The sequence below is a fragment of the Bos javanicus genome, chromosome 10, assembly GCF_032452875.1.
Source record: "Bos javanicus breed banteng chromosome 10, ARS-OSU_banteng_1.0, whole genome shotgun sequence".
Taxonomy (NCBI): Eukaryota; Metazoa; Chordata; class Mammalia; order Artiodactyla; family Bovidae; genus Bos; species Bos javanicus.
This window is the reverse complement of record NC_083877.1, coordinates 88408694-88431408: the sequence shown is the minus strand read 5'-3', so window position 1 is coordinate 88431408 and position 22715 is coordinate 88408694. Positions and strand designations below refer to the sequence as shown.

At 39.9% G+C, this 22715-nt stretch overlaps 1 protein-coding gene across 1 annotated transcript in view; it reads left to right on the top strand.

Annotated features, from left to right (window-relative positions):
• The window catches only part of SPTLC2 (serine palmitoyltransferase long chain base subunit 2), a 100400-nt gene that overhangs the window by 21432 nt on the left and 56253 nt on the right, over positions 1–22715 (top strand). The window contains exons 2-5 of the mRNA XM_061429580.1: positions 3851–4045; positions 18442–18596; positions 20333–20481; positions 22179–22303. Coding sequence (XP_061285564.1) covers positions 3851–4045; positions 18442–18596; positions 20333–20481; positions 22179–22303 — 624 coding nt within the window. The remainder of the gene's footprint in view (positions 1–3850; positions 4046–18441; positions 18597–20332; positions 20482–22178; positions 22304–22715) is intronic.

Sequence of the window (22715 nt, the reverse complement as noted above, 5' to 3'; positions counted from 1 at the left end):
ATATTACCATTCAAGGAAATGTATCTTGCTATTAATTGGCATTCTTTTTTTTTTTTTTAATATACCTAGATATTTAGTTTCCACATATTTTCTTCCATTCCATTGGTTGTCACTTCACTCTGATGATTGTTTCTTTTGCTATGTAGAAGCTCTTTAGTTTGATGCATACCCACTTATTTTTTTTTTTTAGCTTACTAAACCGATTTTATTTTTTAACTTAACAATAATGTATTGATTTTGCCATATATCAGAGTGACCCCTTGATGATTAGTACTAACAGTGTCACACTCTGGTCTGCTCAATGTAAAATCTTTTAACCTGGAGGGAATAAAATGCTAATTTTTTAAATTGCTTTGTTGTCAGTATGATTATCAAGTTAGAATGACTGAAAGGCTTCTTAGGAGCCCTCTTGTGGGGTGAATCCAGAATATAAAATAACCCTGTAAGGGCTTATAGCCTGTGTTACTTGAGAGTGAACTTGATCTCCAGTTCAGTTGAGACCAGAAAGGGTCAGATCTGAGTTCTAGGGGTGTCCTAACATTAATTGGGTAATCTCCGTAAGTTAATCCCTTCTGTGATAGAGCAAAGAGCATAATGTGCATTTTCATTTACAAATATTTGTTGAGCTGCAAAGTGCCAACTTTCTTTAATACAAATAGTAATAAAAGGCCACTTCCCGCTTGACTTGCGGGGTCTTAGTTTCCCAACCAGGAATTGAATCCGTACCTGTGGCAGTGAAAACACAAGAGTCCTAACCACTGGACCGCCAGGGAATTCCCAGAAGGCAACATTATTGAGTACTTACTGTTTGTTCAGTTCAGTCGCTCAGTCATGTCCGACTCTTTGCAACCCCATGGACTGCGGCATGCCAGGCCTCGCTGTCCATCACCAGCTCTCAGAGTTTACTCAGACTCACGTCCGTTGAGACGGTGATACCATCCAACCATCTCATCCTCTGTTGTCCCCTTCTCCTCCCGCCTTCAATCTTTCCCAGCATCAGGGTCTTTTCAAATGAGTCGGTTCTTTGCATCAGGTGGCCAAAGTATTGGAGTTTCAGCTTCAGCATCCGTCTGTCCAATGAATATTCAGAGTTGATTTCCTTTAGGATGGACTGGTTGGATCTCCTTGTAGTCCAGGGGACTCTCAAGAGTCTTCTCCAACACCAGTTCTAAAGCATCAATGCTTCAGCGCTCAGCTTTCTTTATATTCCAACTCTCACATCCATACATGACTACTGGAAAAGCCATAGCTTTCACGAGATGAACATTTGTTGACAAAATAATGTTTCTGCTTTTTAGTATGCTGTCTAGATTGGTCATAACTTTTCTTCCAAGGAGTAAGTGTCTTTTAATTTCATGGCTGCAGTCACCATCTGCAGTGATTTTGGAGCCTCAAAAAATAAAGTCAGCTACTGTTTCCCCATCTATTTCCCATGAAGTGATGGGACCGGATGCCATGATCTTCGTTTTCTGAATGTTGTTAGCACTTAATAAATCCTATCCTGAGTGCTAGTTGTACAGTGAACAGAAATCAACCTGGTGCTTTCCCTTATGGAATATTATACACATATTGGGTGATAACACCATTATTTTTATTTGAATCACGTCAGAGTTCACATTTAGCATTCAGATGGTAAAGAATCTGCCTGCAATGTGGGAGACCTGGGTTGGATCCCTGGGTTGGGAAGATCCCGTGGACAAGGAACTGGCAACCCACTCCAGTATTCTTGCCTTAATAATCTTGCCTGGAGAATCCCGTGGACAGAGCAGCCTGGCAGGCTACAGTCCACAGGGTCACAAAGAGTTGGGCACAACTGAGCGACTCACACACACGTGCTTTGACTGAGGCCACGTTATAGAAGTTGCTTCACAGTTGAATCTCAGTTCACTAAAATGCATTTAATTTTATTAAATGAAGCTATGAGAGAATCACACAATATTTCAAAGCAAACTAAGGATTAAACTTCCTGCTTCCTGCTCAGTCCAACCAACTGTGTAAATTTACATAGTCTTGCTGGTTTGGGTGTGTCTGAAAATAAAGGCAAATGTCTTTTTTAAAGAGATCCACCCACAGCATTCCTGGCATATGTATCTCCACACATTTGTTAGAGACGTAGGAACTCTGAAAATTGCCTTACTTTTTATTCGTATGTTCTATTGAGAAAAAACAGTTTAAACAATTTCAGAGTTAAAAGGTGAGTTAGGTACTGGTATTCAAACACAGTGTTCTTACAGCAAAATATTTTTATAGTTTTTTTTTTTTTTAAAGGGTCAGGATGTTATTTTTCTTGTGTTTTAAGTGATCTTGATTTTGCTTTGTCCAGCTTAATAGCTTGCTTACATGTTATTACTTTTAAACAATTTTTTAATCTTCAAATATTGACTTATTTTTAACTATTCTATTCTGAACACTTTACAGCTTTGCTCCTGCATAAAAGTTTACTATGCACTAGATGTTAACACAGACTTCCATCTCTCGGGAAGAGATGGATAAAGACCTAAGTCAGTTTTATGAATAGTTTTCAGAAGTTCTTTAGGCATCAAATTGAATTAGTACCAACAGATTCCATGTATCTTGCCTATGCAAATGTCTTTCCTCCATCAAATATAGTAATTTCTTCCCAAACTGTTCTGACTTGTAGCATTCTAGTAGCTTTCTCAAGCTAACATTCCCAGGATACAGAAATCTAAAATATATTTAGTCCTTGGATCAGGTTGCCTGAGAGGCCAAGAAAGAGTCTTCTATTCCTTTGGAATTCTTCTTAACTCGAGTATAGTGCTCAATTGAAAATATATGTTCCTGGTAAATTGTGATTATAAATTGTGATGGAAAGGGAAGCCTGGCGTGCTGCAGTCCATGGGGTCACAAAGAGTCGGACAAGACTGAGCGACTGAACTGAACTGAAATTGTGATTGACCATCCTCACAGCAGTTGGTTGTTTCAGAGTTAGGATTAAAAGTACATACAAACTACTTCAGTGGAAGTTTACTCTAAAGCAACATTTCCATTAAAATTGAACAAAGAGTAAAAAGTTTTCACCTATGGGATCAAAAGTATAGTACCTTGGTGTTTATGTGTTAAAATTTGGATATCCCAAAAAAAGGAAGCTAGGCATAATCTTACAGTGTTTGGAACGAGTCACTAGGTCAGGATGAAGGAGAACAGAATGATTTCAGGACTGTTACTGATCACTCTAACAGTTTTTCCCCTCGTGTTAGATTTCACTTTGCTTTATACAATGCTGGATCACTCTTATGTAAGCATTTGACTTCTGCACATAATTTATTTGTGTTAGCACTAACAACAAAGGCCAGTATAAACTGTGAGTTTTCATAGGGCCTCGTGGTGATAATTATTTGAAATGCTATGGCTTGATGACTTTAAGAATATAAGCTAGTAAAACATTTATGAATGTTTTATTTTATTCTAAAACTGAATTTACTTTTGATTATTTGTAAGCTAATATGCCTGTTTTCAGAACAGGCTTTCTCTTTGTCCATTTCTGTTTTCTTCATTAGAACAAAGAAAATTATGCATTCTCCAACTATACCATTTTAGGATCTCTTTCATAAAATAAAATGATAGAAATCAGTGTTAAGTGTTTTTCTTAGACAGTCCTTCTTCCCTTGTTTCTCTTTGCTGTTCATCTAAAATATATGTAACTTGAAACTTATTTCCATTGAAAAAAATTGTGCCCTGCTTAGAACTTAGTGGATGTTTGGATTTTTTTTTTTTTTTTTGACAATTACTTAGAGAATTCTGAAGGTTACACATCTGTCGGGACTCAGATTTTAAGTAGTAATCTTTTGCTTACCATGACTGAAATAAACATTTTTAACTTCCCTTTTAGATACATCATGTTACAGAAAATGGAGGACTGTATAAAAGACCCTTTAATGAAGGTTTTGAAGAAACACCAATGCTGGTTGCTGTGCTTACTTATGTGGGGTATGGTGTCCTCACTCTCTTCGGATATCTTCGAGATTTCTTGAGGCATTGGAGAATTGAAAAGTGTCACCATGCAACCGAAAGAGAGGAACAAAAGGTAATTGTCAGTCTTTGATTCTGTAAATGGAAGCCTCTTAATCTTGCTATTTTCACTGATTTTTTTTCTCTAGGCATTGGGTATACATTAAAATTTTAAAAAGTAATAATAATCTAGACGCAGTTAGATGAAAACATTCCACAAGGAAAGTGAGGACAAGAAATCAGAGGATCTAACATAATTTCATCATCACAAAAATCTATACTTACTTAATGGCTAAGAAAGCTGCAGTTCACAGGTTAAGCAATGTTTCCCAAGATGTGTGATGTTAGAACTGGCTTGTGGAGACGGGTCTGTTCACAGTACCGTATGGTGTCCCAAGTCGTGTACAGTCTTCAGGAAAGATCGTGTTCTTCAGAACACGTGTTGTGTTTTGTCATAGACGTGTTGTACACTCCTGTCTTGTTCACAGGTCGCCTCTACTCCCCAAAACACAGACCCTCAAGCAGAATGTGACTGAGCTACTCTGTTTCCATGGAAGGCAGTCTTGTTTTAGTCATGGTAAACAGAGATGTAATGCTTGTCTCTGGGGAGGAGACCGTCTTCCCCTCACCTCACTTTTCTCTGCATACTCCTTTGTGCCTCTGTAGTGAAGTATAATATACATGTATTATCTGCTCTTTAAAAAATTGTTGTAAATCAGCTATACTCCAATAAAATACAAACAAACAAAGCCTAAGGTGTCTTGTACTAAGGAACAACAGTATGTTTTTTCTCAAACCAAAACTTTCGTTATGGGCATTTTTTAAGTTTTTCGATTTTATTATTTTAAATGATAAAAGATTTTCTTTTTCCCATAATAAATGTTTTTTTTTCCTTTTTCCATTGAAAAAAATAAGTAAATAGAATCAGAGTGAAATAACGTCCGATCTTGCAAAAAGCAAACTTGAGTGTTCTCGCATGGGAAGTATGGAGAGGGTGGCCCTCCAGGCCAGGGCATGTGCTCGATCAGAGAAGGGATTCGGAAGTTGGGCGCTTGTGGCCCACCGAACCTCTCACTTTCATGGGGCGGCGTAAGAGGAGCGAGGCAGACGTGGCGGCGGTGAGACCAGCACTGAGAGGGGACAGTGATACTGGGAGTAGATGGCGAGACGCGGGGAGGGGAATAAAGCGCCAGGAAACACGGGGGAGGAAAGGGCGTCCTCAGCTCCTAGGAGGCGGAAACCAGTCAGCATGGGGATTGGGGATCCTGAAACTGGGAGAACTGAGGAGCCAGGCCCTCTTCTCTCAGTCAACCATGCTGTCCCCTCCCCAGCCCCAGAGCCACAAGCTGCCCTTCCTTGTTGCCCTAACTGACGCAAGCAAAACCCTGCTTTCTGAACTCTAGAACTCATTCTGAATGCCAGCCTAGAAAGTGCATGTGTGAGAAGCTGTGTTTGAATGTTTGGTAGGCAGCGAGAGGTCCTAGGCAGTTTTGAGCAGGGGAGTGACTGGAGAGTGTGCACAGCTGGTATGTGCTTTCACAGTGTGATGGAAGAACAGATGAACCCGTGGGATGCATCTGAACTCCTTTGTGAAGGAGGACATTGTCTTCGGAACTTGTTTCACGTCTCCAGAGGGTAAATTGACTGTTTGGAAGCATTGGGACTGCCTGTGTGTGTACTTCACTTTGTGTAGAAGGATTGGAACACGTAGATTTTCTTCTTAAATCTGATTCTGTTGAGGAAACACAAACACTTCAAAATCATAGGCCTTTGCAAAGCACCGTGCAGGTAAATAGTACTTGGATTATATGCAGACGTAGAACAAAAAAGTAAGCTGAGTAGCACAGAGTGAATCAGGAAATAATTCTTGAAGGAAGTAACGGGAGGAAAAAAAAGAAAAAGGAAGTAACGGGAGGAAGTATGTAGAACAGAGGGGACATTTACCTATAGAGTTTGTTCATGGGACGACCGTACTCAGTCATTCAAATCCATTTCAGTAGGATTTTCATAGTAGATGGCATTAGCAGCTAAAACCTGAATTCTGCCATTTTCTTGTAACAGTTCAGCTTTTAGAAGGGAAGGAAGGTTTCTTTGGCTTTATGGTAGATCGAGTGCGTCTTCTTATGCTGGATTAGATGTAGTGAGAGGGATAGGCCATTTTTAAAGTGTTGGCACCGGAAAGAGGGGAGGGAAAGTGCTTGCTTAGGATCGTAAAATGCAAATATAATGTTGTTACTTTCTTATTTTCCTGAGTGAGTGGTGCTTGTAACCACATCCTTATTTTTTCCCTCATTCCATTACAAAAGAGAGCCTCTTAAACTATTTATGTTAGTTCTTCTTTCTATGTTGCTTTGGGTAGAAATGAACCACACAGTCATGCTAGTAAAGGTGAGTTTTGCATAGGGGTGTTCTGTTTTACATAACTTGCATAAAATTGTTGGAATTCTTTACTGCTTGATTCTCTGTTACTAGTGGTGTTTTGGATGAAAATGGTTTTTTCTCAGTCTGATTTCTTTATTATGTGAAGTGAAGCTAGTAGTCAGAAACATGTATGTGATAGATAACAGTAAAAGCTTGAGTTAATAAAAATGTTCCAACGTCTAAATAGGAAATACCCAGAAGTCAGGGGCAAATCATGGTGGGTAGTTACCACACGGGCTTCCCTGGTGGCTCAGCGGTAAAGAATCTGCCTGCAGTGCTGGAGACTCAGGTTCAGTCCCTGCATCAGGAAGATTACCTGGAGGAAGAAGTGGCAACCCGCTCCAGTCTTCTTGTCTGGAGAATCCCCATGGACAGAGGAGCCTGGCGGGCTGCAAAGAAGCGGCCACAGCTGAGCGACTAAGCACAGCACATCGCCAGTTAACAATGTCATGATAGTTTGAAGTGAACAGTGAAGGGACTCAGCCATATATATACTTGTATCACTCTCCTCCAAACTCCCCTCCCATCCAGGCTGCCACATAACACTGGGCCAGAGTTCCGTGTGGTCTACAGTAGGCCCCTGTTCGTTATCCAACACTTTTTTTTCTTCTAATGCTTGTTTATTCATTTAATTTTGTCTGTGCTGGGTCTTCGTTACCGTGGGAGCTGCTGTCTTCTAGTTGCAGTGCTCGAGCCTCTTGCTGTGTGGCTTTTCTTGTTGGGGAGCACAGGCTCTAGGGCTTTAGGGCTTTAGTAGCTGTGGCACGTGGGCTCAGTAGCTGCAGCTCAGGTTCCAGAGCACGGGCTCAGTTGCCCGGCAGCATGTGGGATCTTCCCTCATCAGGGATCAAACTTGTGTTTCCTGCGTTGGCAGGTGGATACTTTACCACTGAACCTCCAAGGAAGTCCCCTGCTTTTTTGTTTTTTTTTTTAAACAGCTTTATTGAGATATAATTCATATACCATGAAGGGCACCTGTTTAAAACGTACAGTTGAATGATTTTTATTACTATTTACAGAAAACATACAGCCAGCACCATAAGCTAATCTTAGAGCGTTTTCATGATCTGAAAAAGGAACCCATATGCAATAACAATCTCCCTTCCTCCCTCACCCCACGCTTAGTAGCCACTAATCTACTTTCTGTCTCTAAACATTTCATATAAATGGGATCATACAGTGTATAATTTTTTGTGTCTGGCTTCTTTCACTTGGAATGTTTTTGGAATTCATCCATGTATAAAAAGTGAAAAAAAGTGAAAGTGTTAGTCGCTCCATTGTGTCTGACTCTTTGCAACCCCATCGACTGTGCCCACCAGGCTTCTCTGTCCATGGGGTTCTCCAGGCAAGAGTACTAGAGTGGGGTGTCATTCTCTTCTCCAGGGGATCTTCTCGACCCAAGGATTGAACCCGGGTCTCCTGCATCACAGGTAGATTATTTACTGTCTGAGCCACCAGGGAAGCCCCATGGTGTAGTATTTCAATTATTCATTTTTTTTTTGCTAAATCACATTTCATGGTATAGAATAGTTGTCTGTTTTTATTTCTTCTAGGGATTTCTCACTGGGCATCTAAATCTAGAATAAACCACAGAAATGTTACCACTTTCCCCTTTTGCACTAGTGATGTTACTAGGTTTGCAAGAGTTTCCCTGTCACCTATTAGGCTTTTTTGTTTATAGCAACAATGTAGCTTTTTTTAGAAAGTTTTTTTGACTTTTGAATCTTGAGGTCTCTCTTTCGTTATTTAGCTGTTCTTTGCATTCAGCAGTTTGAAACTGTTTTTACTGTTAACTCAGGATGTGGAAGTTTAAAAAACAGGTGTCCTATCCCCTATGCTCAGTCATTCCAAGTTTAAATTGAGTATCGTTGCAGTGTCAAACTGGCAAACCGATTTCAAAATGCTTATTATGATAAAGTTTAAAAACAATAATAAAATTCATAGGTGCCAGAGATTGCCTGTAAGCCCTCAACAGCTCTTAGATCCCAGTGTAAGAAACCATGTTGAGGTTTCCTTAGATTTCAAGCTATATTTTGGTTTTGTTGCTTCTCATTAGAACCTTTGGAAAATGCCTTAACATCTTTGGTAGTAGATGACTGAAAATGTAAAAGAACAGTCTTCTCTACCTAAGTGTGGCTGTCCAGGCTGTCCAGTAGAGCTGGTCATGGATAACACAGGCCAGTGCTCTGCTCCTGGTCACTGCACAGTCAGTGCTGGCGTCTGGGATTCCTGAGTCAGCTTGGCCTCAGTTTGTCCTATATCACATCATTGCAAGTAGCATAGATGGTTTATTTCTCCCATCTCAGGAGAAAACCTTCTCTCAATCCTTTCTCCTCATTTACGGCTCCTTTCTTCTTTTAAAGCAGAGTTCTTCAATGTAGCAATGTCTTTCTTTCTGCTTTCCACTGAACCCACTCCAGTCCAGATTTTGCCCCAACACTTCAACTGAAACGACTCCCATATTGCAACGTCTTAGTCCTTCTCAGTCTTCGTCCTGTTTGGCCTCTCAGCATTTGACCCAGTTGGTCACTCCCTCCTTCTGAAGCATTTTGCTCACTTGTTTCCTAGACCCGATTGCCTGTTTTCCCCCTGTCTTTCTGGCTGTTTTCTCTCATCCTCTCCTGCTGCATCCTCGTCATTTGCCCACCTTCTCAGTGTGGATGTAGGTGTGGCACAGGCTTCATGCTTAGTCCTCTTCTCCTCTCATCTGTACTCACTCTCTTGGTGATTTCATCTGCTGTTTTGGTTTTCAGTGCCCCTCTGTACGACGAGAATGTCTAAATACATGTCTCTAGCACTGTCTCCTTCAGTGGGCTCTGCACTGTGTAGGTAGCTGCCCACTTGGCATCTCCACATAGGCCCCGCAAACTCTGCTTGTCTAAAACTGAGCTGACATACCCTTCTCTAATCAACCAGCAGTCTTCCCTATCTCCGTGAATAACAGTTCTCTTCTTCCAGTTGCTTAGGCTTTGGGGTTACTCCTCTTCTTCTTTTTGGCATATGCCTTTTGTGGTCCATTAGGAAATTCAGACTTCACCCCTTTTAATCAATCTTAATTTATCACCTGCTGCTGCTGCTAAATCGCTTCAGTCCTGTCCGACTCTGTGCGACCCAATGGACGACAGCCCACCAGGCTCCCCTGTCCCTGGGGTTCTCCAGGCAAGGACACTGGAGTGGGTTGCCATTTCCTTCTCCAATGCATGAAAGTGAAAAGTAAAAGTGAAGTCGCTCAGTCGTGTCCGACCCTCAGCGACCCCATGGACTGCAGCCTTCCAGGCTCCTCCGTCCGTGGGATTTTCCAGGCAAGAGTGCTGGAGTGGGGTGCCATTGCCTTCTCCGAATTTATCACCTATGCATAATTTATTGTTTACTTAGCCTCTCACTCCTCTGCTCCAGGCACACTGGTCTCTTTGCATTTCCTTCAAGGTTCTAAGTAAGTATACTCTTGCCTCGATGCCATTGCACTTGCTGTTCACCTGCCGGGAAAGCTCTGCCCCAGGTAGTCTTGTGGATGGTTTCCTTGCTTTCTCTTCCTCATTGTACCCTGGCCACCCTAGCTAAGTTTCAGCATGATGCCAGCATTTTACATCCTGCTTCTCTGTTTGATTTTTGTTTTCATTAGCACTTTCACTACTGACATACTTTATATTTTATACATGTGTCTTATTTCAATATCTGTTTCTTCCACCAAAGCATAAATTGCACAAGGGCAAAGAGTATTACTTTCTTTTTGTTCACTGTATAATCGGTGCCTGAAAGACTGCTTGGCACATGTTAATGTATCATATTACACATTCAGTTAAGTGTCTAAGAGGTAAGTGCTAAGATGTGAGTGGTGGTAATAATTACAGTGAAAAGTTCTGGGCTTTGAACTGATGTATTCACAGTCCTGTGTGTGTTTGTGTGTGTGTGTATACATATTCAGATGCAGACACACAGATGACCCACTTTTAGATTTAGAGAAAACAAATGTCTCTAATCTTGAAATCTCATTTTATGCTTTCACTGATGTTACAGAAACAGCAAGGAAGTGACCTCCTATAACATTAAAAACATGAAAGAACACACAGTAAGTAACGTGATTTACATGAATAATAGGGAAAGCTCTTGACCACAATTCAGAGATTTTAAAGTCACTAGCTTAATACTTTTCTCAGGTTATTTCACCTGATTGTCTTCATTAAGTAGAGCTAGAGATGACATTGTTAGTTTATAACACCCCTAGCCACATAATGCTTTTTTTTAAATTAATTTTTATTGGAGTTCCTTTACAATGTTGTGTTAGTTTCTGCTGTACAGCAAAGTGAGCCAGCTGTGCATGTGTATATATTCCCTCTTTTGGATTGCTTTTCATTTTCGTTACTTCTTCAGGTGGGAATTATATAGGATTTTCAAATTCTCTTAATTTAAGTATTGAAACAATTTTGTCATGCTTCAGCTATCTCTGGACATACCTTATGAGGTTATTTCCTTCTCTAGAAAAGGAAGTGTTGCCAAAATAAAAATTTAGACCATTAAAGACTTTTTATCATTAGCCTGTCTCTGATATGCAGTATCTTCTTTGTCATGCTTCCTAGGTGGCTCAGTGGTAAAGAACCCACTTGCTAATGCAGGACCTGCAGGGATTTGACCCCTGGGCTGGGAAGATTCCCTGGAGGAGGAAATAGCAAACTCACTCCAGTATTCTTGTCTGGATAATCCGTGGACGGAGGAGGGGGTGGGTGGGGGGGTAGTCCGTGGGGTCTCAGAGTCAGACATGACTGAGCACACACACAGTCAGTCATCCTGTTTATCACCATGAAATGTCTTAACAGTACTGTAGTAACCCATAAACAGCATTCAGTTCAGTTCAGCTGCTCAGTTGTGTCCCGACTCTTTGTGACCCCGTGAATCGCAGCACACCAGGCCTCCCTGTCCATCACCAACTCCCAGAGTTCACTCAGACTCATGTCCATCGAGTCAGTGATGCCATCCAGCCATCTCATCCTCTGTCGTCGCCTTCTCCTCCTGCCCCTAATCCCTCCCAGTATCAGGGTCTTTTCCAATGAGTCAACTCTTTGCATAAGGTGGCCAAAGTATTGGAGTTTTAGCTTCAGCATCAGTCCTTCCAGTGAACACCCAGGACTGATCTCCTTTAGGATGGACTGGTTGGATCTCCTTGCAGTACAAGGGACTCTCAAGAGTCTTTTCCAGCACCACAGTTCAAAAGCATCAATTCTTTAGCACTCAGCTTTCTTCACAGTCCAACTCTCACATCCATACATGACCACTGGAAAAACCATAGCCTTGACTAGACGGACCTTTGTTGGCAAAGTAACGTCCCTGCTTTTGAAGATACTATCTAGGTTGGTCGTAACTTTCCTTCCAAGGAGTAAGCGTCTTAATTTCATGGCTGCAGTCACCATCTGCAGTGATTTTTGGAGCCCAAAAAAATAAAATCTGACACTGTTTCCACTGTTTCTCCATCTATTTCCCATGAAGTGATGGGACCAGATGCCATGATCTTCTTCAGTTTTCTGAATGTTGAGCTTTAAGCCAACTTTTTCACTCTCCTCTTTCACTTTCATCAAGAGGCTTTTGAGTTCCTCTTCACTTTCTGCCATAAGGGTGGTGTCATCTGCATATCTGAGGTTATTGATATTTCTCCTGGCAATCTTGATTCCAGCTTGTGCTTCTTCCAGCCCAGCGTTTCTCATGATGTACTCTGCATATAAGTTAAATAATCAGGGTGACAATATACAGCCTTGACGTACTCCTTTTCCTATTTGGAACCAGTCTGTTGTTCCATGTCCAGTTCTAACTGTTGCTTCCTGACCTGCATATAGGTTTCTCAAGAGGCAGGTCAGGTGGGCTGGTATTCCCATCTCTTTCAGAATTTTCCACAGTTGATTGTGATCCACACAGTCAAAGGCTTTGGCATAGTCAATAAAGCAGAAATAGATGTTTTTCTAGAGCATTTTTAAAGCAAAGGTTTCTGGTGTGTAGCCTTCAGTTTCAGTGGCCGAAGGTTTGGAAGCACCCTGATGTTTCCCGAATAGCTACGTGCCTTAGTGTCAGCAGACACAGTGGGTTTTCTTGCGGTCAGATGTTAAAGCAAATTGGGTTACATGCTGTTGAGCCAGGCAGTTCAACAGACTTTGTCATGTAAAACTTCTGTGTGAGATTTATTGAAAAATGCTCTTTCCTTTACTTTTTAACCTGTTTATTGGTTATATATAACCAATATATACATATGTACACCACACATCTTGAAAGGTTAATAAAAAAGTGGATGTGGTTGTAATGAGTGCTTATATAAGTGAGCAGTGATGAAACTACCACCTTAGAGGTAACACATTGCTGTCACGTCAGAAACCGCACCCCCACATGTCGCTTCTCAGTCCTGCCTTTTCCCTCTCCCTTAGGCTAGCGATTGTCTTGACTTTTCTTTATGGTTTTATCATCTGCATGTATATCTATAAGCAATACAATTTAGTTAAGCCCAGTTTTGAACATTCTATAAATGGATTTGCATTGTGTGTATGTTTTGTGCCTTAGTTTATGTATTCAGCATAGGATTCAGCTGTCTTATGGTGTACTTCTGCTTCATTTGTTTTCATCGCTGAATAGAATCCCAATGTAAGAGTATAACTAATAAAGTTTATCTACTCTAGTGTCAGTGGACATTGAGGCTTTTTTTTTTTTTTCCAGTTTTTGTCAGTGACTCATAAAGCTGCTGTCAGCTTTCTAATATATGTTTCCTGAACATGTATCTATGAATTTCTCAAGTCTTAGAATACATGGGTTATAGAATATGCATGTCTTCAACTTTACTAAATAGTAACAAACTTTTTCAAAGTGATTGTACTATTTTTTACACTTACCAGCTGTGTTTGAGGGTTCTCATTGTTCCACATCCTAACCAACAATTACTATTGTCAGAATTAAATTTTTTTTTTTGCCAGTTCTGGTGTATTTATGTCTGGTATCTCATTGTAGTTTTAATTTGCATTTCTCAATTGCCCAATTAAGCTAAACACCTTTGCATTATGTTTAATGATTATTTGATGTTTCTATTTTGTGAAGTGCCAGTTAAAATCTTTGGCCTGTTTATCTCTTGGCTTTCTCTTTTGTTTTGTTTTTTTCTTAGCTGTTTATAGGAAATTTTTATGTCCTCTAGAAGACATTTTACAATTGTCTAAGCCCATTTTGTGACTTGTCTTGCCACTCTGTGTATATCTTTTTAAAAAAACTTATTTGTTTTTGATTGAAGAATAATTGCTTACAGTATTGTGTTGGTTTCTACCAAACATCAGCGTGAATCAGCCTTAAGTTTTCTGTGTGTGTCTTTTAATGAACAGAAGTTCTTTTAAAGTAAGCAGATTTATCCGTCTTCCTTTATGAATAGTGCCTTTGTACTTTGTTTAAGGTATTTTGTTCTAAATCTGTGAATTTGTTTTCCTGTTTTCGTTGCGTTTTAAATAATAAATATACATCAAATCATATGAAAATACCAATATTTGACCATTTTTGAACTGCTAAAATGATAATTTCAATGTGATTCAGTCTAATAAGATAAAGAAGGAAGAGCATATATCTGGACATAGTATAGATGTGTAAAGGTGTATAATATGGCTGTATATAATATGGTTGGTAAGTTAAACTTAGGTTGTGATAGAAATTATTAATTCTTTAAAAATTGCTTCCCTGTGCTATAATTAGTACCTATTTTACCTATTTTTACATGAGAGAAATAAACTAGCTGTCAGAAAGTGGGCCCCTGGCTTTTGACCTCTGCAGTTCAAGTAAAACATTCCCTCAGGGATTCTTGTCATCTGTGTCACTTACTTCCTGTGGCTGAAAGACTGGTTTGAATGCAGAATAAGCACAGGCTTGTTCAGCCATTTTTCTATATGGATGTATGTACCCGCACATGGCCCCATTATTCGGCTTTTCAGAGAAAGCTTCTTTGTCATGGGGCCAAAATCCTTTTATACAGTATATGCTGGAGTTTTATTTCTTTATTTTTTAGCTGCATTGTGCAGCTTATGGAATCTTAGTTCCCCAACCAAAGACTGAACCCAGGCCCAACAGCAGTGAAGCCCCGAGTCTTAACCCCTGGACCACCAGGGAATTCCCTGGAGTTTTGTCTTGAGACATTTGGGAAATGCTAGCTTTGCAGCCGGAGAAAGCAATGGCAACCGACTCCAGTACTCTTGCCTGGAAAATCCCATGGACAGGGGAGCCTGGTAGGCTGCAGTTCATGGGGTCGCTACGGAGTCGGACACGACTGAGTGACTTCACTTTCACTTTTCACTTTCATGCATTGGAAGGAAATGGCACCCCACTCCAGTGTTCTTGCCTGGAGAATCCCAGGGACAGAGGAGCCTGGTGGGCTGCCGTCTGTGGGGTCGCACAGAATTGGACACGACTGAAGCGACTTAGCAGCAGCAGCTTTGCAGCCATCGCTTATTATAGCCTGTCTCTCACACTGCCGATGAACTGCAAGCTCAGCTTTTACTCCTCTACCCCCAATGTGGCTCTTATTTATTGGGTTGGAGAAAAGGTTTGTTTGGTTTTTCCTGGCTCTAGTAGCACTTAGTTGTCTTTAACTCATTCAAAAATTTTGTTAGATTGTATTGTGACAGGTGTTATATCAGTGTGCATTTTAATAAAATTATCAAAATTGCTGAATTTTTGTGTAGCTATTTAAATATTGAAGATGGAAGAGAAAAGAAAAACATTTTCTCCATGTTGAGAAAAGAAAGTGGAAGTGTTAGTTGTTCATTTGTGTCTGACTTGCAACCCTTGGACTGTAACCCACCAGGCTCCTCTCTGTCCATGGAATTTTCCAGGCAAGAATAGTGGAGTGGGTAGCCATTCCGTTCTCCAAGGGATCTTCCCAACCCAGAGATCAAACCCTGGTATCTTGCATTGCAGGCAGATTCTATGTTTTATTATTTCAAGAAAGGTAAAAATGCAGCTGAAACACACAAAAAAATATTTGTATGGTGTACAGAGAAGGTACTTATCTATCAAAAGTGGTTTGTGAAGTTTCATGCTGGAGATTTTTCACCAGATGATGCTTTACCATCGGGGAGACCAGTTGAAGTTGATTAATGTGTCAAATCGAGACATTAATTGAGAACAACCAACATTATAGCATATTAAAAAGCAGAGACATTACTTTGCCAACAAAGGTCCGTCTAGTCAAGGCTATGGTTTTTCCAGTGGTCATGTATGGATGTGAGAGTTGGACTGTGAAGAAAGCTGAGTGCCGAAGAATTGATGCTTTTGAACTGTGGTGTTGGAGAAGACTCTTGAGAGTCCCTTGGACTGCAAGGAGATCCAACCAGTCCATCCTAAAGGAGATCAGTCCTGGGTGTTCACTGGAAGGACTGATGCTGAAGCTGAAAGTCCAATACTTTGGCCACCTCGTGCGAAGAGTTGACTCATTGGAAAAGACCGTGATGCTGGGAGGGATTAGGGGCAGGAGGAGAAGGGGATGACAGAGGAAGGCTGGATGGCATCACTGACTCGATGGACGTGAGTCTGAGTGAACTCCGGGAGTTGGTGATGGACAGGGAGAGTTGGACACAACTAAGCAACTGAACTGAACATCATATCACACAGGAGATAGGTAACATATTCAAAATATCCAGATAAAGCGTTGGAAATAATTTACACCTGCTTGGTTATGGTAATCACTTTGGTGTTTGGATTCCACATAAGTGAATAAAAACCTTCTTGACCATGTTTCCACATGTGATTCTCTACTGAAATATAATGAAAAGTTCCATTTTTATAACAAGCTGTGATGGGCAATGAAAAGTGGATACTATACAATAATGTTGGAACGAAAAGAGATCATAGGGCAAGCGAATTGAACACCAAAGGCTTTGTTGGTCTTCATCCAATTAATTCCAACAAGTATTGCTTCCTCTTAGAGCAACTGAAAGCACTTGACAAAAAGCATCTGGAATTAGTCAACAGAAAGTGCATAATCTTCCGTCAGCATACTGCAAGACTGCATGTTTCTTTAATGACCAGGCAAAAACTGTTACAGCTTGGCTGGGAAGTTCTGATTCATCTGTCATATTCACCAGACATCGCACCTTTGGATTTCCATTTATTTCGAACTTTACAAAATTCTCTTAGTAGGAAAAATTTCAACCCCCTGGAAGACTGTAAAAGGCACCTGGAACAGTTCTTTGCTCAAAATGATAGAAAGTTTAGGGAAGGTGGAATTATGAAGTTGCCTAAAAAATAGCAGAAGGTAATGGAACAAAATGGTGAATATGTTCAGTAAAGTTCTTGGTGAAAATGAAAATGTTTTTTATTTTTAAGAATCTGCCTGCAGTGCAGGAGACCCCAGTTTGATTCCTGAGTCGGGAAGTTTGGTTGTATGCTCAGATGGTAAAGAATCCACCTGTAGTGCTGGAGACCTGGGTTCGATCCCTGGGTTGGGAAGATCCCCTGGAGAAGGGAAAGGCTACCCACTCCATTATTCTTGCCTGGAGAATCCCCATGGGCAGGAAAGCCTTGCAGGCTACAGTCCATGGTGTCACAAAGAGTCGGACACAATTGAGTGACTAAGCACAGCACAGACCCACTTCAGTATTCTTGGGCTTCATGGTGGCTCAGATGGTAAAGAATCCACCTGCAGTGCAGGAGACCTGGGTTCGATCCCTGGGTTGGGGAGATCCCCTGGAAAAGGGTGTGGCATCCCATTCCAGTACTGTTACTTGGAGAATCCCCAAGGACAGAGGAGCCTGGTGGGCTGTAGTCCCTGGGTCGCAAAGAGTTGGACACGACTGACGAACTAAGCACACAGCACACAAAAAACTGAAGAAGCTTTTTGGCCCACCGAATATTTGAGTAGTAAACTTCCAGTTGTGACAGACAGAGCATCTGTGGATATTTTCTCTTCAGTTCAGTTCAGTTCAGTCGCTCAGTCATGTCCGACTCTTTACCAGTTGCAGGGGAGATGGTATCAGGTACCACAAATTCCTGAGAACTTTGTGACTTTACTTCAGCTTTATTTAAGGAGATTTTTATCTACTGTGAGGTTTATTTATTTAGTGGGCACTTTAGAGTCCAGTGTCCTAGAAGGTTGTTAATTTTAAAGTTTTATGTAGAGCCTTCTTTAGCAGTGAAAATCTTTTACAGAATAAGGCTTAAAGTTTTAATATTTTTGATTAGCTTATTTAAAAGATTAATTTGGGTTGGCACCAAGCCCAGATCTGAGGGCTAGAAGCTCAGTAGTTTGCTGACTGTTGTAAAACTCTGGTACAGTTTTCTTCTGTTTTGTTTACCAATTACCCTCAGGTAGACCTCATGTGGTCTGGTCACTCTGCTCTGAGCAGAACATTATGTCTTAATTAAAGCTCCACTGTGACTGTATTTTTTACAGACTTAGAATTTAGCATAACTTATAAGGGAGATCTTTAAAGTCTAAAGTCTTGATCATGGAAATTCATTTTGAGATTTTTTTAAAAACTCCCATCCAAGGAAAGAAACCTAAGACATGTGTCTTTCTATAACCTACCTTTTAGTTTTTCTTATTTATAATTCTTCTTTGGATTAATTTCCTTTTGATCCTTGAAAATATGCAGAGAATGGAATCTGAATTTTGGAATTATTTTTCTTGGTTGAAATTGGAATTATAGGATTTTATGGCATTTCCCCTAGTACATTATGGGGCAGAGATGGAGCAGAGTACAGTGTTATTAAGGTTATTAGAAGGGAAAATCATTTATTGACAGAATTGTACAACTAAGTTTTATTTTTATGAGGTCTGCTTTACAAAGTTAAATTCTTTGACCCTACTTTCATGCAATCGTGTAGTGACTTGCAACCATTTTCTTAGAGCTCATCGGTCAAAGCTAAGTGATTTTTATCTGGTTGAGTTGTTTTAAAACAACAGAAAGAATGGATGCCTTCCCAAATGTTTTCCGTATCAGTTTATTCTGAATAACTGACCTCTCCTTCTAAAGTGCTCTTGTACTATGAAAAGAGAAGTTGTGCAGAGAAACTCAGTTAAACATATGGCATCTCACCATTCGTTGGCAGGACTTTGTGTCATTGTACCAGGATTTCGAGAACTTCTACACGAGGAATCTCTACATGAGGATCAGAGACAACTGGAACCGGCCCATCTGCAGTGTGCCTGGAGCCAGGGTGGACATTATGGAGAGACAGTCTCATGACTACAACTGGTCCTTCAAGTGAGTCTTGGTTGGGAAATTATTTCAGTGGATTTCTTCACCTCAGAAGATTTTCTGTTGCAGTTAGAGTATTCTGTCAAAGCAGGAGTAGAAGTATTGAGAGTACAATACAGCATGATTAACTTTCTTGCATGTTGTTCATTGTTTTGGAGATTTTTAAAATGCATCTCTCTGTGACATCTGCCACTGTTGGATTATAACTGAAAAAAAATTGGACTTACTGAAAAGAACACACACAAAGAAAAATTGTCCTTTTTGTTGGGCCGTTTAGTAGAGTCAAGTGTCTGAATTTATTTATGGATATTTTGATTTCTCAGATGATTCAAGGAGTGTTTTTACTTAAATGGATTGAACTGTTTAGAAAACCAGTTTTTTTAATTGGAGGATAATTAGTTTCTGCCATACATCAACATGAATCAGCCATAGGTATATATATATGTCCTCTCCCATTTGAACCTCCCTCCATCTCCCACCCATGCCAGTGCTCTAGGTTGTCACAGAGCACAGATTAGAAAATTTTATATATTGATAAAATTTTGTTTATATTTTGCAAGCTTTTCATGGTTGTATGGTCATTATTATTATCTTTTTTTTAAAAGATAATACAAATAAAGTGAAGGTCTCCTATGAGAACTAACCACTGTCCTTTTGCAAATCCACCTCCCCACAAATGCTCACTTCCTAGAGATGACCATTATTATCAGTTGATTGTATATTATTCCTCCAGATATTTTCTGTGGCGTATGTATGTAGTGTATTACTGGGGTTGCACACAGTGTTTTGATTATGGGATCTTAATATAGAAAGTATTTTACATCTTGCTTTTTTGCTTGCTAACATATCAGTAACATCTTTCTTGTGCCTATTCACAGCAAGCTCATTATTTGTAGTGGCTACTTAGTATTCTAAAATATAGATACATATAATGTAGAACACATTGGGCTGCCTCATCCTATCTTAAAAACCCCAGATCTCTGAGTTAAGACAGCAGTAGTTAATTCTTTGTCTATACTTCATGACCATCTTAGACCAGTAAAGCCTCTGAACTGTGATCCTTATTCTGGGGTCCAGGGCTGACTGTTCTTCCACCGTGTGGAATGTCACTGATCCATGTGCCTGAGAAAGGGACATGGTAGGTATGAATTGTGTAGTAACTTGAAGGATCCTTAAGCATATATCCTTTTATATGTGTGTAGGAATTGCTCAGTCAAAAATATGTATTGAGTTGGCCAAAAAGTTCATTCAAAAACGATAGGTTTGTTAGGTAAGTACTGCCAAACTGCCCTCCAAAAGGAAAAGATACTCTTATCTACAGCTTATGAAAGCATCCTGGCCAACACTGAATATGGTCAGATTTTTCTTTTTTTTTTTTTTAATTAAAAAATTTTTCGGAGTCATGCTGCATGGCTTGTGGGATCTTAGAGTTTCCTGGCCAGGAATTGAACCCAGGCTACAACAGTGAAAGCGTCAAGTCCTAATCACTGGACCGACCACCAGGGAATTCCCATCATGTAGTTAGTTTTTAAACATCCCTATTGATAAGTGAAAATTGATATTTTGTTTTAATGGCCACCTTCCTAATTGGTAGTGAGTCTGAGCTGCTTTTCATGGAGACCATATTCTCTCTTAATTCCTACAGATGGTGCTTCCTTTTGTATTATCAATAAGTTTATTATCACATGTAAGTATTTGACTTGCTCCTGAATTTCATGAACTTTTATGCTGTTGAAATACAGGTACACAGGGAATGTAATTAAAGATGTTATAAACATGGGTTCCTACAACTATCTCGGATTTGCGAGGAACACTGGACCATGTCAGGAGGCAGCTGCCAAAGTCCTAGAGGAGTATGGAGTTGGAGTGTGCAGCACTCGGCAGGAAATTGGTAAGCATAGGCTATTAGTTTGGTCAGCTCATGTTCTTAACTCTTTTTCTCAGGAGGGAAAATACTGATACAGAGCTAGAATATGAACATCCAAATACATACTTTGCTGTGGAGTTTAGATCAAGTAAAGAATGCTTTATTTTTCTGAAGTGATGGATGATTTTAATGCTTCAGTGTGTTTTGAGATATTATTATCTTTTCCATTATGTTTTACATACAGACTATCTCTAGAAAAGTTCCATTAGGTATTTGTTTCATTTATAGCTTTAATGTTGACTTTATTGGTTAAATGATAGTGATTGAGAGAACTTTTTACTGGTATACTGAGCCCATGGGCAAATGAGGGTTAACCTGCTTCCATACTGGTAAATTGGGGCTAATAGTAATTCCTACCTTATAGGGCTGTTTCAAGAATTAAATAGGCTGATTCATGTAAAGTGCTTATACCGTGGTAAACCCTCAATAAATGTTAACTCTTTTATTATTATTACAAGTCTATAAAACATAAAAGCGAACAGTTGTCTACAAAGAGATTTAGTTTATTTAAGCTCAAAGGAAGAGTCTTAATTTTTGTATCTTGTTGAAGAGAACTGATAACCATAAAAGTTATAAGACAACTTTCTGGATATTTATTCCTGTGGATCACCCCAAAACTTAGTAGGTTAAAGCAGTTGTTCATTATGGTTTCTCGTGGGTCTAGAGAATGGCAAGTGCTGCTGGGTCGTTCTTCCTTGGGATCCCCAGTGATGTGCTTAAGGGAGCCTTATGCAGTGATGACACAGAGTGACCACACCTTATATCTTTATGGCCCTTTATGAATTGCTCGAACATCTTATCTCTTTTGATCTTTATAACAATGTCATGAGGTAGATAGAGCAGATGTTATTATTGGTGTTAAACAGATAAGAAACAGAGGCCCAGAGAGGATAAATCACTTGCTTAAGCTTTAAAGAACACATAGCATCCTAATTTAGCAGTCTTCTCTCTCAGCATCGTTTCTCTTATACATGTAGCCAGTATCATTGATGAACGTTGTTCCTTATGGATTTGAGCACTGATTTAAAATCATAATACAAAGTTAGGGAATGTGTTCTTTAACTCACCTTTTGCTACGTGACAAACCATTCCAAAACTTAGTGGCTCAAAACAGAAACATATATTTATTGCTTGTGATCCTGTCATTTGGAAAGAACTTGACGTTTATCGCAGTTCCACGTGGGGTCAGCTGGGGTATTATGACTGAGGATAGCGTATCCATGATAGCATCACTTGCATGTCTGGCACCTCAGCTGATGGTGAGCCCTGCCCCTTCCTTCCTTAGTCTCTAAGAGCCCTTCCCTGTCCACATGATCTCTCTTTATCAAGGCTTTCTAGACTATTTTACATGGCAGCTGACTTCCAATGTATAAAAGCAGGTGCTGCCAGGCCTCTCACGGCATAGACTTGGAACCAGCACGGGTGAATAGGAATGGGAGACATTGTTGGCAACCCTCTTTACAGAAGCGCCACAAGTGCTGCATCTGATTTTATCCAACTGTTGTGTCTTTATGAGCCTTGACTCTTCATGATACTGACTCCTTCACTAGACTTCAGTCTGAAAAGCTTATAACACAGGCTGTGGTTTCTTCTTCTAAAGTAATGAGTAACTCTTAAATTTGAACTTTGGTGACATTGACTTCATTAACTTCTTCACACAGGAAACCTGGACAAGCATGAAGAACTAGAGAAGCTTGTGGCAAATTTCTTGGGAGTAGAAGCTGCTATGGCATATGGCATGGGATTTGCAACAAATTCAATGAACATTCCTGCTCTTGTTAGCAAAGTAAGATTTAGTCTGTCACTTAGGAAAGCTCCCTCATGTATATCTTCTTTTGTTTTGTAAAACATTCAGGCAAGCCGGAAGAATTTTGTATAAGTGTATCCCGTGGAAACTTAACATCAGTTGAAGCTTTTTTACTGGAACCCATGATTTTTTTCTGTATTGCCTTTAGATGACTGTTTCTTCATTTCGTTTTAAAGGAATTCTTATAAATAAAATCTCATAAAAGACTAAAATAATGGGAGAACAGATGTTTAGTTTGGAAATTATTAATCAGGTTGTTTCTTCTAGTAGAAAAATATGAAAGTATATAGGTCCCTAATACTTGTTGTTACTGTAATGCACATTGTTCAGAGATATATGGGCAAAGTGTGTGTGTGTGTGTGTGTGTGTGTGTGTGTGTGCACGCACGCAC